Below are 19,171 nucleotides of genomic sequence, written 5' to 3' on the forward strand. Positions count from 1 at the left end.
GCTACTTTGAAGAACCTAGAATATAAGACATATTTTCAGTTGTTTCACACTTTTTTGTTAAGAATATAATTCCACATGTGTTAATTCATAGTTTTGATGCCTTCAGTGTGAATGTACAATTTTCAAAGTCATGAAAATACAGAAAAATCTTTAAATGAGAAGGTGTGTCCAAACTTTTGGTCTGTACTGTACATTATATATACATATATATATATATATATATATATATATATATATATATATATATATATATATATATATATATATATACACACGGACACACTGCACATACACATGTAAATATACACACACTGCTCATATGGTGCATACCAGCCTCTCTCCTCTTCAGCTCCTCTAGACTCCTGCAGTTAAAGGACTTTTGGTGACTTCATAGTCACATAACCATAATGTCACCAAAGGTCCTTAAGCAGTTTTAATCTTGGAATAGAAATGCTGGGGGCCCCTAAGAGGGTCTAGGCCCTGGACAATTGACCAGTTTGCCTCCCCCCTACGCTGGTCCTATGGCTTATTTTTGGAGTAGTGCTTACATTTCAAGCATACTCCAAAAAGCCTGTAAACTCATGCTAGGGCTTATTTTCAGGGAAACACGGTAGCTTTTGAAATTGTAATAAAAACGTATTCTCCTTTAATCATAGTTTTTCTACCTGCATGTTGTCCTATTATACATCAAAATTCTACCACCATATAATACTGAGCCAGAGGCCACATACAATACTCCCACTCAGTGTTACCGTTACTACGATTATGCAGTGCCTAAATGATACTTTCATAGTGTCCATATAATTCTGCTACGTGCAAAACCTAAATACTGCTGCCACATAACTTAGCAACTAAATGCCCCTATACTATCACCATATACAGCTACAGAATACTGGGTGGATGTAGGATTCATTTTATTCTATGGAAGTAAAATAATTATTATCCCAGGGCTCTATGGCAGTGAAATGTTACTGATGGTGGAGAGGTTTAACAGCTAAATACTCGACATTGTACTGTAGTGAAGGTGTTAAATGGAATGTGTCATCAGAAAATAACCTATTTAATCAGGTTTTTGTGTTTAAATGTTTTTATGAAATATCTGTCTTTATAAAAAAATATCTAGATTTTAACTTCCTGTTGCAGGAAATCTACATGTACATTAGCAGCAATAGACTGACCCAGTCCCCATCTATTGTACTGAAGCATCTAATGAGCGTGTGCATGAGTCATTGTGAAGGGAGAAGCAGGGTCACCTGTGATATCAGTTATTGTGATTGGTGGATCCTGTGTTATCATTTCTGTATAAAGGTATTAGCTGTCATTGTAATCCTACCTCTAATAAGGTAACTGCTGTAAACTCTTCCTGCAAGAACAGGAAGTATGAATGGAAAAACGCGCCAGTGGCGAGTATGAAAATTACATTTTTTACACTGGCAATTGGGGCTATTTTAGACTCATATTTCCTGTCCTTTCAGGGAGAGTTTACAACTGTTTCTTTATCAGAGGCAGGATTAGCATGGCAAATAACAACTTTATAAAAGTTGAACACATAATCCACCAATCACAATAGGATACATCACAGCTGACCCTGCTTCCCTCCCTTTACAATTACCTTTGCACACACTCATTAGATTCTTCAATACCAAAGATAGGGTCAGTGTCTGTTTATTGCTTCTAATGTGCATGTGATGTTTCCTGAAACAGAAAGTTAGAGTCTAAAAAGAAATCCCCAGTGGCCAGATTGAAAATTGCAAGATTGTGATACAGGAAAAAAAAGGGCAATTTTTTTAGGAAAAATACATTCAACACAAAAAAATGATTTAAACTTCAGGTCATTTTCTGACAACACATTCCCTTAAGAATGGGTTATCATTTCTGAAAAAAACACAGTGACGGCAAATGATATTTTTGGACTTTTCTCAAATATATGCAATAGGTAAATCTGATTATTTCTCTTGGCATTACCGGGGTGCAGGCTTTACAATCATATAACCAAAGTGAGCACAACATATAGTGAAATTCCCCTCTCTTGGACTTACCACCAATGAGAGGAGGATTGAGGATCCGAATGGTAAATCATGTCTTCTGGTCAAATCTTATTGGCTGAATCTCTGCTCTATAGAATACAATGGAAGGACAGTTTTATTTTTCTTTCTGATAGATTCAACAGAAGTACAAGATTTATAAATTAAGTCACCGATATGCTGCAAATCAGCAAAACACAAATCAGATCAAAAATGTTCTCACCTCCTGCCAGGAACATAAACTTGGCTCTTTCTAAAGGGTTAATCTAGTAGAAGAGGAAATAGCTGCTTGTAAAGGGTTAAGCTACTAGGTGAGGACATAGCTGCTTCTAAACAGTTTATGCGAAACTCCCAGCTAAGAGGCAAGAAGTCTCACAAATCTTTCAAAATATTGACCGTGAAGAGCCTGACTTCAGTGGTCCAGAGATTTTATTGCTAAATTAATAAGTTTTTTTTTTTTTACTTTTCCTAATTCTAAATATGTGAGAAAAGGTTATAGTTTACCCGGTCAAGTTTACCAGGAAGTGAAAGGTCCTCCTTAATGTTCCCAAAAGTCTAGATTGGTGGTCTAGGGTAGTAAATGGCTTAAATGTAAAGTCAATGGATGTCCAAGTGTTAAATACTCACCAGCCCAGGCTCCACTGATGTCCTGCTGTACCAGGAGACTGTTGGTAGTCTTGACTACAATCGGACATTTATGAGGTCTCAGAAAATAGCAAAGCAGAATCATAAGGACCACAGCACTTTCCTGCAGCCACTGCAGTTTTGTACTAGAGATCTTTAGAGGTTGTACCCCTCAATGAGCAGACATACGCTAGGAATATGTCATCTACAGGTGCATCTCACTAAATTAGAATATCATCAAAAAGTAAATTTTTTCAGTTCTTCAATAAAAAAAGTGAAACTCATATATTATATAGAGTCATTACAAACAGAGTGATCTATTTCAAGTTTTTATTTCTATTAATGTTGATGATTATGGCTTACAGCCAATGAAAACTCAAAAGTCATTATCTCAGTAAATTAGAATACTTTATAACAACAGCTTGAAAAATGTTTTTAAAATCTGAAATGTTGGCCTACTGAAATGTCTGTTCAGTAAATGCCCTCAATACTTGGTCGAGGCTCCTTTTGCATCAATTACTGCATCAATGCGGCAATGTGGCATGGAGGCGATCAGCCTGTGGCACTGCTGAGGTGTTATGGAAGCCCAGGTTGCTTTGATAGCAGCCTTCAGCTCGTCTGCATTGTTGGGTCTGGTGTCTCACATCTTCCACTTGACAATACCCCATAGATTCTCTATAATAGATTCTCTATGGGGTTAAGGTCAGGCGAGTTTGCTGCCAATCAAGCACAGTGATACTGTTGTGTAAACCAAGTATTGGTACTTTTGGTAGTGTGGACAGGGGCCAAGTCCTGCTGGAGAATGAAATTTCCATCTCCGAAAAGCTTGTCGGCAGAGGGAAGCATGAAGTGCTCTAAAATGTCCTGGTAGACGGCAGCGCTGACTTTGGTCTTGATAAAACAGAGTGGACCTACACCAGCAGATGTCATGGCCCCAAACCATCACTGATTGTGGAAACTTCACACTAGACCTCAAGAAGCTTGGATTGTGGCCGCTCCAATCTTCCTCCAGACTCTGGGACCTTGATTTCCAAATGAAAATTGGAACTCTGGGACCCTGTGGAGTGTGTCACTGACTGCCCTTCTGGACATCTGTCAAGTCAGCAGTCTTCCCCATAATTGTGGAGCCTACTGAAACAGACTAAGGGACCTTTTTGTTAACTATTTTAATTTACTGAGATAATGACTTTTGTGTTTTCATTGGCTGTAAGAGATAATCATCAACATTAACAGAAATAAACACTTGAAATAGATCACTCTGTTTTAATGACTCTATATAATATAGGAGTTTCACTTTTTGTATTGAAGAACTGAAATAAATTAACTTTTTGATAATATTCTAATTTAATGAGAAACACCTGTATGTCTTTTATGAGATAACCCCTGTTAACATCATCCAATAATTAAAATTACTATTTGGTGACTACTGCAAACCAAGAAAAGTGACACAATCCTCTCTCATCCAGATAGTAACAGTGCACAATTTTATTTTATTTTTTTTTAAGAGATGTATTCAAGAAATCAATAAAAAATACAAATGACGACAATTGTTTTGTAACATATCCCAGTGTATATAACAGAGAAGAGGTGGGACTTTATGGCAATTTTGATAAATAATAGCCAAGAAAAATAGTTGAATGGTTCAGAAATTAAAAGCAATTCCTGAAAAATCCACTTACAGATCAAAATATACAGAAACATTTAGTCAAGAGCAGGAAGAGATTTTTTTTGCAGTCCTAGTAATTGTGGAACAAAATAAAATATTTGCCTGTGGCAGCTTCACGGGAACCAATAAATTAAATATCCTTCTTCTGGCCTCTTAACATTCATCTAGAAAAACTGAGAAATAATAGATCAGATGGCGGAGATACTTTGGGCTACTTACCATTGGGGTCTTCTAGAAAGAGGGTCAGTAATGCCATGTACAACAAGCAGCTAGTATATTCTGCGACTTTAGACTTTTACAGGAAACTACACATTTATTGGATTCCTTTAAGATGGTGGTCTACAACAGTGTTCCCCAACTCCAGTCCTCAAGGCCCACCAACAGATCATGTTTTCAGGATTTCCTTAGTATTGCTCAGGTGATGGAGTTATTCCCTGTGCAGGTTATGCAATTATCACCTGTGTAATACTAAGGAAATCAAGAAAACATGGCTTGTTGGTGGGCCTTGAGGACTGGAGTTGGGGAACCCTGGTCTACAACATGTAGTTTTGCTAAAACTTGAGAGCCACAATTCTCGGCGCATGCCAAGAGATGTAGTTTTTGTAATAACTGGAAAACATATGTTGGAGACCACTGTCTCAATGGGGTTGTCTCATCATCTTCATTGGGTAAAACTGCAAAGTGCCGGTAATAATAAGCAACTTTGCAATTTATTAGTTGTCAAAGGGAATCTGTCAGTAGATTTTTGCTACCTCATCTGAGAGCAGAGTAATGTAGGCAAAGAGAAGCTGAATCCAACGATGTATCACTTAGATTACTGGGTGCAGCGGTTCTGACACAATCAGAGCTTTTAGATTTAGCACTGCAGCAGAGCTGAGGAAGCTAACCCCGCCCACAACAGGCTCTCTGTGTACAAAGTCCATAGACAGTGAGCTGCTTATCACAGGAGGGGGCCTTGCCGGACTAGTGTAGTCCATGTTAATCTCTTAGTGATAAATGCTTCAGTTAGTAAACAACAGCACGCACTTTGAGGCCATGTGCCCACGTAGCGTTTTTTGTAGCGTTTTTACGGCTGCGAAAACGCTTGTAAAACAGTCTTCCATGCAAAGCAATGTGAATTCGGATGTGCTGTGCACATGATGCGCTAACTTGCGCGCCAAATTCGCATTGCGTTGCAAAATGCAGCATGACCATTTCTACCGCGATTACGCTGCAAATTCGCGGCCATTGAGGAGCATTGAAACGCAGCAAACCCGCAGGTATATGTGGATTTGCTGCGTTTCAATTAAATTCAATGGCCGCGAATTTGCAGCGTAATCGCGGTGCGTGTGGTACCCAGGATGAAGAGGAGACTACAACTCCTCTTCATCCCGGCTACGACGCGGTGAAAAAAAGAAATAAAAAAGTTAAAAATAAACAAAACCTGTATACTCACCTCTCCGGCGGCCCCCGGTCTGCTCCCGGCCACGTCCTCTCTCCTTGGCGTCCCGCGTTGTACTGTCAGGACCTGCGGTGCCGTCATTTAGTCACCTGATGGTCACGCGACCGCTGACGTCGGCTGTCAGGTGATAGTCGCGTGACCATCAGCTGACTAAATGACGGCACTGCAGGTCCTGACAGTACACCGCGGGACGCCAAGGAGAGTGGACGCCGCCGGGAGCAGACTGGAGGAGACCGGAGAGGTGAGTATACAGGTTTTTTTTTATTTTTAACATTTTAATTCTCTTTTTTTTTTACTATAGATGCAGCATTTAAAGCATCAGTTGTTCACACATTATAAATCCATGCCGGTTGCATGGATTTATATTGTGTGACCAACTTGTCAAGCACTTTTCCAAGTGATGCTCAAAATCACTTGGAAAACTGCTTGAAAAAACGCATGCGAAAACGCATGTAAAAACGCTTCTCTCTGGCAGAAAAAACCCATGTAAATCTGCATGTAAATCTGCATGCGTTTTTTTCTGCCAGAGAGAGGCAAAAACGCTAAGCATCAAATCTGCTACGTGGGCACATAGCCTGACAAGTGACACATCCCTGAATTCTGTGTTTCAGCCTCTATCTGCTGCTATCTTCAGATTACACAGAAAAAAACTTGCTGACAGATTCCCTTTACAAAAATCCTCTTCATTCTCAATAACTTATTATTTGTAATGAATTTTAAATTTGTGTTTACAGCTCATAGCCTACGTTACCCGCTACTTCTGCAGTCCATCACTGGTGGCTGATTCCCTAGGCAAGAAATGCAGCATTTCCAAGCACTTTGATATAGAACTTGTAAACAATGCAGTAAAGCTGGCTAGGTCATTGGATTGGCCAGCAGCAGTGCGACTGCGCTCCTCCAATGCTGCAGAGGCAAAGCAGCCTCATCTTGCAGCATCGAACTACATTTTGGTTCCAACTGTCAATCAATAAGGAGAGCACTCTTCCCAGCAAGCAGAGAGCTAGGAGGCAGCAGAGGAGGCTCCCAGTTCAACAACACGAGAAACCCTTTTAAAGGCTATGATCTCATTGGCAACCTATTTTTTCTTTATTGCAATAATGCATCCAACATGGAAAAAAAAAGCGCCATTATTCCTTTGTTGGTATACAGCTTCTATGCAGACCAATGTGTTGCCAGGGCAGTAGACTACACTCTATGTAGTCCATTTTTCATCTCTACACTAATTCTTCCCAACATGCATTTACTCTGTTGAAGTAGTGTACACATGAAAGAGAAAACTGCAGGATTGTAATACAAAGGGTTTCTTCATAGTCGGTTATCATGGTGATGCATAAGTCTGCTTAGGAGCTGTAGACACAAAATGACGGTTAATTAGTTCCTTCATTTTCCATTTGAAATCCATTGGAGCAGTAAACATTATTTCTGAAACCTTTGATGAGGTCTTTAGGGGTTGTATATTTTTGGCTACTTTCTAAGTAAGGCCATCTTTTTGGATCTAGAGATAATACAGCAACACTTACTGATTGCCCTGTTCCATAGTGCACATCCAAAAGAGAATTTAAAAGGCTGTGCAGAACCTTGGCTGCTTTCTTCTAGAAACTGCACCACTGTCCATTGGTTTTACCTTGTATAGCATCTCAGCTGCAATACCACAATCGACCAGTGGACAGTGGTGGCACTGTGTTGGAAGAAACCAGCCATGTTTTTCTAATGCTATACAACACCTTTAAAAGTTGTTTATGTGACCTGCAGGTAAAAAATACAAGCCCTGGAAGCATTTGAGAAATGTACTTGTTATGGCGATAAATCTCTAAATTAATAGAGAAATAAAAATAATTAGTCCAAGGTTATATAAGAGAAAAACACCTTTAACTAATAACCAGAGGCCGAGAGGCATGAGCCAGACACCACCAGAGGAGTTGGTAATGGAGAAATTAGGTGTTATGTAGTAAGTGTATATACCCCCTTCTCAATCCATCGGCACATGAGAACACATCGACACGTACATCCAATGCAGAAAGCAATGCTTTGGTGTCCATCGTTTACGAATATTGTGCTTTCCATGGAGGACGACTGTTTTAGAAAATCCTCCCTCAAAGACTGGACAAAAATGGGCCACCGGCAAAGGCTTCATTTGGTCTCTCATCACCATCCGAGGACGTGGTGGCGAGTGGCCTGGCTGAACACAGGTTCCTCCCCATGAGCAGCAGAGCATTCTGGGAGTCCTGGTTGGTGGGGCACCACGTCAGCTCTTCTCCAGTTGCACTTTGTGGGGTAATTTAGAAAATGTATCTGCTTCTGTCCAAGACTGACCTTGAGCAGTGCTCCCGTGATCGCAGAACCACAGGGGAGGAATGAGGGCAGAGCAGCACAAAACGTTCAAGGAGCCCAATTGTTTCACAACTTGGTCCGTTGATCAGTCAACTTTTTTGATAAATATCTGTTTGGAGGAATGAATAGTAGAACAACGTGAGACATTAGAACAAATAATAACATTAATCTAGTAGACAAGAACATAAAAAATAGGTTACATGTATTGACGCGTTAGAAGAAGACAAATGAACTCTTTCACTACCTAGGACAAATCTATATCTCGTAACTTTAAAGGGGTATTCCCACCTTAGACATTTATTTCATAAGATATGCCATAAATGTCTTACAGATACTGGTCCCCGTCCCCTTCCGGAACCCACACTTATCTCACAAAAGAAGGTTCTGTGACAAGTTCCCGGGAAAGAGCACAGTTTGGACTAGACCATTCTGCTAGTCTTCCTGACAAAGCAAGAAGCTGGGGGCTGTTCGCGGTGCGCTTCTGAAGACAACCCCTTTCAGTCAAATTTTAGCCATTAATTATTATTTTTAGCAAAACCATTCATTAAGGTGTTTACGCCAAAAAAGTTGCAGTATTTTTACTCCACTCGGAAGTTGTGCAAAACTATTGCAACGTTTGATGCTTCAACACCAGTCCAGGCCAGCTACGCCAATATGGGAGTAGCATGGGTGGGACATGGGCAGGACTAAAGAGGCATAACTTTATCTAGAAATGTGCCAGTCCCCGACTGCCGTACAATTCTGCCAGCGGTGCACACTGGGTAACAGAGGCTTCTAGGTCATTAAGCGTCACACGCATCATAATGAATCAGGTGACTGTACGCCAGAGAGCGCTTCATTCAGACTTGTATGAGCCACAGACGTGTCTTAAGAAACAGACCACAATATGTTTTGATGTAAAATTGAAGAATACATCCATGTTTGTATGATGCTGGGTGGTAGGACTGGCAGGTGTCTATTTTTTTTTTTTAAATTGATTTTCGATGGAAGCTAAAATAGGTTTTATTTAGTTTATTTCATTTAGGTTTATTAAAAATGGGAAATTAGTCGTGGCATGTCTTTATTGTTAGATACATATATTTGTCCAAAATCAAAGCATGTAAATGAACTTGGATTAATCCTGAAGGCATTTACTCATCAAGACTGGTCCAGGCTTAATAGCTGCAGTCATGGTCCCCGGGGGTGATTGATACTCCCCTTTACTGCTCACGTCTCCAAGAAAGACTTCAAGGAGAAGACCGGAGCAGTGCAGGGAATGTTCATCCACCCAGGGCGCATGACTGCAGCTACGAAGTCTAGATGTGCAGACGTCGCAACGGACTAGTCCGGGTGCATTTGCAAATGCAGAGAGGTGATTTTAAGGTAATTTTGCACAAATATGTGCATGTGTATTTAATGACAAAGATTTAAAGATCTCTGCTTGCCATCATTAGATAAGAACGTTGATGGTTTAAAAATCAGTCCATAAATGAAAGCAAGCACAGATCTTGAAAATAGTAATAATTTTTATTTCTATAGCGCTGAAATATTCTGCATCACTTTTAGAGGGGAATTATACAAACAATAAAAGACATCACAGAATAACAATCACATAAATCAACAGATACCAAGAGGAGTGAGGACCCTGCTCACAAGCTTACAATGACAAGCGGAGTGAGGGCCCTGCTCACAAGCTTACAATGCCAAGAGGAGTGATGGCCCTGCCTACAAGCTTACAATGCCAAGAGGAGTGAGGGCCCTGCCTACAAGCTTACAATCTATGAAGAAAAGAAAAATAAATGGCCCAGAACATACATTGGAAATCTGCACAGATGCCAAGAGGAGTGAGAGCCCTGCCTGCAAGCTTAAGGCTATTTGCCCACGATGCAGAAATGTTCCGGATTTTTTCCTGAGCGTTTCTGCATCTCCCTGGCAGAAAAAACGCATGTGGATTGTACATGCGGATTGTACATGTGGATTGTACATGCGTTTTTCCTGCCAGGGACATGCGGATGTGAAGCGTTCTTCACATGCATTTCCGCATGCGGGTTGACAAGCGCTTTCCAAGCGATTTTAGCATCACTTGGAAAGTGCTTGTCAACTTGGTCACACTATATAAATCCATGCAACCGGCATGGATTTATATAGTGTGACCTTAAAGAATGTTTAAAAATAAAAAAATAAATCTATACTTACCTTCTGATGGCCCCCGCAGTCTTGCTTCGCTCCGTCCTGGCTTGCCGGCACCTCGCGAACACTACACTGAAGGACCTGCTGTCACATGACTAAATGATGTCAGCGCAGGTCCTTCAGTGCCGGCAAGGGAGGAAGAGCGCACCGCGGGCCATCAGAAGGTAAATATAATATTTATTTTTTATTTTATTCTTTTTTTTTACAGGTTCTATGGTACCCGGGTCCGGAGGAGAGTCTCCTCTCCTCTAGACCCGGGTACCATCCGCACATTGAAACGCATGGATTCTGCATGTACAGATGCAGTGATGTGTAATCCAAGCGTTCCAATGCAAGTCAATGGTGGCGAAAAAGCAGCGCTTCCGCAAAATAATTGGTAGTGCTGCGTTTTTTTCCGCAATGATAATCCGCAGTGGAAACTTCCGCAGCATGTGCACAGCACATGCGGATTATCATTGGGGAACATGGCAGACCTTCTACCAAGCGTTTTGGCAGCGTTTTTGCCGCTGCGGAAAAGCTTAAAAAACGCATCGTGGGCACACAGCCTAAAATTTATGAGAAAAAAAAGAATGAATGGCCCAGAACGTACATTGAAAATCAGCATAACTTAACAACTGTGATTAAGAAAATTTAGTTGGAGAGGTGGCTGAGAAATGATGATTCAGGGTCCCAAGGTGTTGCGAAAATCCATTCCCATACATGTGATGCAGATTGTTGTAAGATCTTAAATAGATTTCAGTACAAAAATCCTTTATTTCTGAACAGGGTCTTAAAGTTAAACTTAGACAATGACAAAAAATTTGAAAGAAATGGCAAGCTACATTTTTTTTTATCCATAAAAAATGTTTTCTCCTCCACATACCTCACTTAAAATGACCCATACTGGAGAATCTGTCTGAATGCAGAGACGCAGCGCCTCTAGTGGCCCAAACGAAGAATCCACTTCTCCTTCGGCTATGCCCTTATTGAATGATCCTAAAGATGAAGAAGAGAGCAAAAGTAAAGTTTAAAAAAAACTGTAAAAAAAAAATGCATATTTAAAACATTCATTGGAGTCCTCTGATGGCCCAAATTCCAGAATTACTGCCGATAATATTTAATTTCAAACGATTTATAAACCAAATCCAAGATTTGACTTAGTAATTGAATATTAGCTAATCAGATGCAGTTATTACCCGATCATCAATATTACAGCCGCAGGAAACTCTTATACCATGACTTCTGATTCCAAAATGTAATTGAGAAAGTTTTCTTAATTTAAAAAATTTAATTTAATTTGCCGCTAATAAGTGTCATTAAAAGTTATCAATACTAAAAACACTCAGGCATGACATAACATTTTCCAATCTGCCATCCGTGTGAGATCTCCTTTTAGCAATGACAAGGGTTGTTAGCTGATCTATGGGCTGGACAGAACTGCAAGGGTAGTTTGTGCTCCATACATTCATTGTTACAATACTTACAAGGAATCTGTCAGCAGGTTACTGCCATGTAATTCGACAGCAGCATAATTTAGCAGCAGAGACCCTGATTCCAGTGATGCATCACTTACTGGGTTGTGTTTTGCTGTTTCAATATGATCAGTGTTTTATCAGCAGGAGATTATCATTACTAAGGTGCCTCCTCCCTCCTGGTCCAGCCCCAATTAAATTTTTAATGTTTTTTATTGCATTTTTTTGAGTGAACTGAAGCAACAAAAAACTGGCAATTCTGGAGTTTGATTTTTTTTGCCATTTAAAGTATGATAAAAACCATTGTATGTTTTCATAGATAGGTTTTTTTCAGATACAATTATACGAGATAGGGTTGTTTCTTTTTTATTTTTAAACTGAAAAAAAAAGAAAGAAACCAGATTTTTTTAAACTAACTATTTTGATGGCTTATTCTATATTTTGTAATGATGAAAGTATTGCAGTACATAGGAAATTATTAATCTCCTATGAGCCCAGGGCTATCAGCTCTCTGTGATCTTGTTGCGCAAGGAGCCAATGGGTGCTGGAGACTATTGCCGTTTACAGTTGGGCCATTTAAATGCTGTCAGAGATTGGAGGCATTTAAATGGTTAAACATCAGTGCACAGAACAAGCGCAGGTCACTACTTTTAGCAGCAAGTGTTGTCTGTACAGAGCAACCGGCACAAGTTGGATTAGGTGCAGGTTCAGCTCCTGAGCCTGCTCCATACACCTGCACTCGACTTAGGACATAGTATTTATTCATACCCCAGTGGTGAGTGCCGCCTGTCTTCAGTTTTCATCTTCTACTGCGCACGCACTATCCTCTACAACCTGAGCACTGCAAGATCTGGTTTTCCCAAACTATTTTGCTAAATTTGCTTCCTGATTTTTTGTTATGCAGGTGTGGTAGCACTGCCAGAGTTTTCTGATTTCTTATTTCCTAAGAGGTCAAATGCAACTGAAATGTTGTTCTTGTGAGATATTCCAAAGGAAAATGTATTTGTGGAACAATTCCTTTAATTGTTCAGATATAAATAAGTTTGAAAAAAATAAGTGTATGCCAATGATATCAGCATGTCAGTGTAAAAGTCAAGATGTAAGGATAGCCTTTGTAACAGTAAATGTGTATGGGAACAGCCGCAAAGACAACCTGAATCATACTGAAAAAAAAGAAAACATGCACACTTGGCCAATATAACTATACAGGTTTACAGTGGAGGTTGGGCTGTGTTCCCAGTGGTCAAATCAGTTGCAGATTGTCAGGACAAAAAAAATCTGCAATATATTACAGCACCAGCAAAGAAATGTAATGAGATTTTACCAAATCTTTCCTATGTACCGAGTAAAATTTCTTTATGGAATCTGAAATTGCGGTGTGGATTTTGAATCTGCAGCATGCCAGCTTATGTTGTGGATTCACACCATGGAATTCACTCCTTGCAATCCCTAAGGAGAAATCCGTGGCAAAACCACAGTAAAAGATTTCAATCAATCAGCCCTGTTCACATCCCGGGCTGACCTACCCTTAAGCCCCCGTCTCACATAGCGAGATCGCTGCTGTGTCACGGTTTTGGTGACTCACCAGCGACCTCACCAGCGATGTCGCTATGTGTGACACTTTGCAGCGATCAGGCACCTGCTGTGAGGTCGCTGATCGCTGCAAAGTGTCCTGGACCATTTTTTGGTCGTTGCCCTCCCGCTGGTCAGCACACATCGCTGTGTGTGACCAGCGGGACCAACGATCAGGCTGGTATCCATGGTAAACATCGGGTTACTAGGGGCACACGCGCACTTAGTAACCCCATGTTTATCATGGTTACGAGCCTGCTAAAGTGAGCGGTAACCTCCCGCTCACCGTAGCAGAGTGGTAACCATGATAAACAACGGGTTACTAGGTGCGCGTGTGCCCCTAGTATCCCGCTGTTTATCATGGTTACCAGCCTGCTCCTGCTTCAGCAGCAGGCTGGCAACCAGGAGCAGGACATCGTGGAAAGATTCTTTCCATGATGTCGCTGCTCCCCTGATCGTTGGTGAGCCTGCCTGTTTGACAGCTCACCAGCGACCACATAGTGACGCAGCAACGATCCCTGACAGGTCGTATAGTTGTCGGGATCGTTGCAGCGTCGCTAAGTGTGACGGGGCCTTTACTCTGCTAGGGACCAATTGCATGTATTGCACTTTCCAGAATTTTTCGGTGTGCAATGGTTTATCAATATCAGAAATAATTTAAGGGAATTTCAGGATCTCTGATATTTGGCCAGGATGTGGACTGGATACAGTTGATCCACACTGGTAAAATCTATTAACATTGAGCCAGATTTAAAGATTTTACCTGAGTATTCTGGTGTAAAAAGCTTTCAAAAGTAATTAAATTTTAGCGTAACTTAAGCCTGTGCTAAAATGTTGCATTCTCACGCCATTTTCACCCAGCTCTGGCGTATGACTGCGAGGCATCCCCCACTTGTGAAAGACGTTGTTCCTTACACCACAAAGCTTACGCTAGTCGTTGACTGGATTAAGATTTGTGGCTAGGCGCAAGCCACTTTTTAGACGCTCCTAATTAAGGTGTGCGCTTCTTAATGAATCAGGAGTGTCGGACTCCAGCACATCTCAGCATCCATGACCAGCGGCATGACAAAAAAATTGGTCTTGACGAATCAGGGCCATTGTGTCTGTGGTCAGCATTACAGCACATAAAAGAGAACATGCAAAGATAATACTGGACGCCCATCAGTTCCCATATTCCCCTCGGACAGATCATAGAATCATAGAATGGTAGAGTTGGAAGGGACCTCCTGGGTCATCTGGTCCAACCCCCTGCTCAAATCAGGATTCACTAGATCATCTCAGACAGATGTCTGTCCAGCCTCTGTTTGAAGACGTCCATTGAAGGGGAACTCACCACCTCTCGTGGCAGCCTGTTCCACTCATTAATCACCCTAACTGTCAAAAAGTTTTTTCTAATATCTAATCTGTGTCTCCTCCCATTTAGTTTCATCCCATTGCTTCTAGTCTTTCCTTGTGCAAATGAGAATAAAGATGATCCTTCTACAATGTAACAGCCCTTAACATATTTGTAGACAGCTATTAAGTCTCCTCTCAGTCTTCTTTTTTGCAAGCTAAACATTCCCAAATCCTGCAACCGTTCCTCATAGGACATGGTTTGCAGACCAGTCACCATTCTGGTCGCTCTTCTCTGAACTTGCTCCAGTTTGTCTATGTCTTTTTTAAAATGTGGTGCCCAAAACTGTACACAGTATTCCAGATGAGGTCTGACCAAAGAGGAGTAAAGACCGATAATGACTTCACGTGATCTAGACTGTATGCTTCTGTTAATACATCCCAGAATTGTATTTGCCTTTTTTGCTGCTGCATCACACTGTTGACTCGTGTTCAGTCTATGATCTATTAGTATACCTAAGTCTTTTTCACATGTACTGTTGCTTAGCTCTATTCCTCCCATTCTGTATATGCTTTTTTCATTTTTATTGCCCAGATGTAGTACTTTGCATTTTTCCCTGTTAAAAACCATTCTGTTGGTTGCTGCCCACTGCTCCAGTTTATTTAGGTCTTTTTGAATCCTCTCTCTCTCTTCTCTAGTATTAGCTATCCCTCCTAGCTTTGTGTCATCAGCAAATTTAATCAGTTTACCCTCAATTCCTTCATCTAAATCATTGATAAAGATGTTGAACAATACAGGTCCCAGGACGGAGCCCTGTGGTACCCCACTTGAGACATTCACCTATTTGTAGGTATCCATCTGGCGTACGATGGTATTTAGAAGGTTTACCCCGTCCTTCATGTAAAGCTTCTTTGTCTGACTGAAGACTCTGAAAGAAACAAGTAAAAAAAAAAATCTGATTAACATTGTAAGAGAGCGAACTGTAATATAGTGTGTAGTCCAACAGACGAGACCCTAAAATCTTGCAGTTTTCACTCAAACCACTGGACCTAGACTGTACAGATTATTCTCAGCAGACAAATTTTCATCACAGCCAGAATTGCAATAAAAAAAACAACCTATGTATAGATAACACGTCACAGCACGCTTCCTCCCCCACCCTGCACAGTGACCTCCGCACAGATAACAGAGCACGCCCACAACACTCTCACACAGAAGTCAATGATTATCCTCCAGTCCTCCATTTTATTCTATGATCCACACGCCTGCTCAAAAGCATCTCACTAAGTGATGTTAAAGAGAAGCTGCCACCAGGTCAAAAGTGGAATGTTTTTGCTCTTATTTTATTCCCCATGCTCCCCTTGGTATGCAGTTTTAGATTTTTTTTTATATCCGCAATTTGATTCCACAGATATAAGTATTTTTATTTAGTCCACATTTTTATGGTCCTTACTATTGGGTCGTCGCTCACTGATCCTTTGGGGCGTGTCTTTAGGTTGCTCTGCATAATAACCCATGAGCCACGCCCCCTTGGTAAATACCATAAAATTAGCAGTAAATAAAAAGACCCATATCTCTGGAACCGTAACAGCAATGGAGTCAAGATGACCTTCCATAATTATGTGCAGAAAGTAAAATGTACCAGAAAATCTCAGTAAAAAACAGATATATATATATATATATATATATATAATATAGTATATAGTATACAGTTAGGTCCAGAAATATAGGGATGGTGACACAAGTTTTGGCACTTTAGCTGTTTACAAAAACATATACAGTCAAGATACAGTCATATAATCTGTATGGGTTTAAAGTTCAGACTCTCAGCTTTAATTTGAGAAGGTTCGCATTGAAGTAAAGGTTTAGGAATTACAGCTCTTTAATATGTAGCAGCCTCTTTTTAAAGGGACCAAAAGTAATTGGACAATTACAGTGGTGGCCAAAAGTATTGGCGCCCCTGCAATTCTGTCGGATAATACTCAGTTTCTTCCTGAAAATGATTGCAATCACAAATTCTTTGGTCTTATTATCTTCATTTAATTTGCTTGCAAGGAAAAAACACAAAAGAGAATGAAGCAAAAATCAAATCATTGATCATTTCACACAAAACTCCAAAAATGGGCCAGACAAAAGTATTGGCACCCTCAGCCTAATACTTGGTTGCACAACCTTTAGCCAAAATAACTGCGAACAACTGCTTCCTGTAACCATCAATGAGTTTCTTACAATGCTCTGCTGGAATTGTAGACCATTCTTCTTTGGCAAACTGCTCCAGGTCCCTGATATTTGAAGGGTGCCTTCTCCAAACTGCCATTTTGAGATCTCTCCACAGGTGTTCTATGGGATTCAGGTCTGGACTCATTGCTGGCCACCTTAGAAGTCTTCAGTGCTTTCTCTCAAACCATTTTATAGTGCTTTTGGAAGTGTGTTTTGAGTCATTGTCCTGCTGGAAGACCGATGACCTCTGAGGGAGACCCAGCTTTCTCACACTGGGCCCTACATTATGCTGCAAAATTTGTTGGTAGTCTTCAGACTTCATAATGCCATGCACACAGTCAAGCAGTCCAGTGCCAGAGGCAGCAAAGCAACCCCAAAACATCAGGGAACCTCCGCCATGTTTGACTGTAGGGACCGTGTTCTTTTCTTTGAATGCCTCTTTTTTTTCCCTGTACACTCTATGTTGATGAGCTTTTTGGCAAAAAGCTCTACTTTTGTCTCATCTGACCAGAGAACATTCTTCCAAAACGTTTTAGGCTTTCTCAGGTAAGTTTTGGCAAACTCCAGCCTGGCTTTTTTATGTCTCGGGGTAAGAAGTGGGGTCTTCCTGGGTATCCTACCATACAGTCCCTTTTCATTCAGATGCCGACGGATAGTATGGGTTGACACTGTTGTACCCTCGGACTGCAGGGCAGCTTGAACTTGTTTGGATGTTAGTCGAGGTTCTTTATCCACCATCCGCACAATCTTGCGTTGAAATCTCTCGTCAATTTTTCTTTTCCGTCCACATCTAGGGAGGTTAGCCACAGTGCCATGGGCTTTAAACTTCTTGATGACACTGCGCAAGGAAAACACAGGAAAATTCAGGTCTTTGGAGATGGACTTGTAGCCTTGAGATTGCTCATGCTTCCTCACAATTTGGTTTCTCAAGTCCTCAGACAGTTCTTTGGTCTTCTTTCTTTTCTCCATGCTCAATGTGGTACACACAAGGACACAGGACAGAGGTTGAGTCAACTTTAATCCATGTTAACTGGCTGCAAGTGTGATTTAGTTATTGCCAACACCTGTTAGGTGCCACAGGTAAGTTACAGGTTCTGTTAATTACACGAATTAGAGAAGCATCACATGATTTTTCAAACAGTGCCAATACTTTTGTCCACCCCCTTTTTTAGGTTTGGTGTGGAATTGTATCCAATTTGGCTTTAGGACAATTCTTTTTGTGTTTTTTCATTGAAGACAAATTAAATGAAGATAATAATACCAAAGAATTTGTGATTGCAATCATTTTCAGGAAGAAACTGAGTATTATCTGACATAATTGCAGGGGTGCCAATACTTTTGGCCACCACTGTATCTCAAAATCTCTTTAATTGGCTGCATGAGCTATTCTCTTGTTAATCCATCATCAATTAAGTAGGTAAAAGGTCTGGAGCTGATTCCAGGTGTGGCATTTTGCATTTACATTTGGAAGCTGTTGTGGTGGACCCACAGCATGTGGTCAAATGAGCTCTCAATGGAAGAGAAACAGACCATCACTAGGCTAAAAAAAGTAGAAATCCATCAGAGAGAGCAGAAATGTTAGGAGTGGCCAAATAAACAGTTTGGAATATTGTGCAATAAAAAAATAAAATAAAAAAAAGAGTGCACTGGTGAGCTTGGGAACTCAAAAAGGCCTGGACGTCCACTGTTGGTGGATAAGCGCAGAATCATTTCCATGGTGAAGAAAAACCCTTTCACAACACCCTCCCAAGTGTACAACACTCTACAGGAAGTAGGTGTTTCAGTATCTAAGTCTACCATAAAGAGAAGACTTCATGAGAGCAAATTTAGATGTTTCACCAGAAGGTTCAAACCATTAATCAGCCTTAAAAATAAGACTTTGCCAAAAAACATCTAAAGAAGCCAGTCCAGTTCTGGAAAAGCATTGTTTGGACAGATGAAATGAAGATCAACCTGTACCAGAGTGATGGGAAGAAAGTCTGGAGAAGGCTTGGAACGGCTCATGATCCAAAACACAGCACATCCTCTGTGACAAATGGTGGAGGCAGTGTGATGGCCGGGCATGCATGGCTTCCAATGGGGTCACTAGTGTTTATTGATGGTGTGACTGAAGCCAGAAGCAGCCGGATGAAGTGTACAGGGCGATACCATCTGCTCAGATTCAACTGAATGCAGGAAGGGTGATTGTCCACCTGTACTGTGAAGCGCCGTCCAATGACCCAAAACATACTGCGAAAACAACCCAGGAGTTTAAGGCAAAGAAGTGGACTATTCTACAATGTCCGAGTCATCACCGGATCTCAGCCCCATCGAGCAGCATTTTACATGCGTAAGACAAAA

General features: G+C 40.8%; 1 protein-coding gene across 1 annotated transcript in view; it reads right to left on the reverse strand.

Annotated features, from left to right (window-relative positions):
- Positions 1–5,988: 5,988 nt before the first annotated feature.
- MGAT4B (alpha-1,3-mannosyl-glycoprotein 4-beta-N-acetylglucosaminyltransferase B) overlaps positions 5,989–19,171 on the reverse strand; it is a 462,068-nt gene continuing 448,885 nt past the window's right edge. Inside the window, exons 13-15 of the mRNA XM_073649763.1 lie at positions 15,452–15,539; positions 11,118–11,230; positions 5,989–8,195 (exon numbers count right to left, since the gene is read on the reverse strand). Of these exons, the coding sequence (XP_073505864.1) occupies positions 8,172–8,195; positions 11,118–11,230; positions 15,452–15,539 (225 nt within the window). The 3' untranslated portion in view covers positions 5,989–8,171. The remainder of the gene's footprint in view (positions 8,196–11,117; positions 11,231–15,451; positions 15,540–19,171) is intronic.

Source organism: Phyllobates terribilis, unplaced genomic scaffold (genome assembly GCF_046119375.1).
Source record: "Phyllobates terribilis strain yellow unplaced genomic scaffold, ASM4611937v1 Scaffold_10__3_contigs__length_209671492, whole genome shotgun sequence".
NCBI lineage: Eukaryota > Metazoa > Chordata > Amphibia > Anura > Dendrobatidae > Phyllobates > Phyllobates terribilis.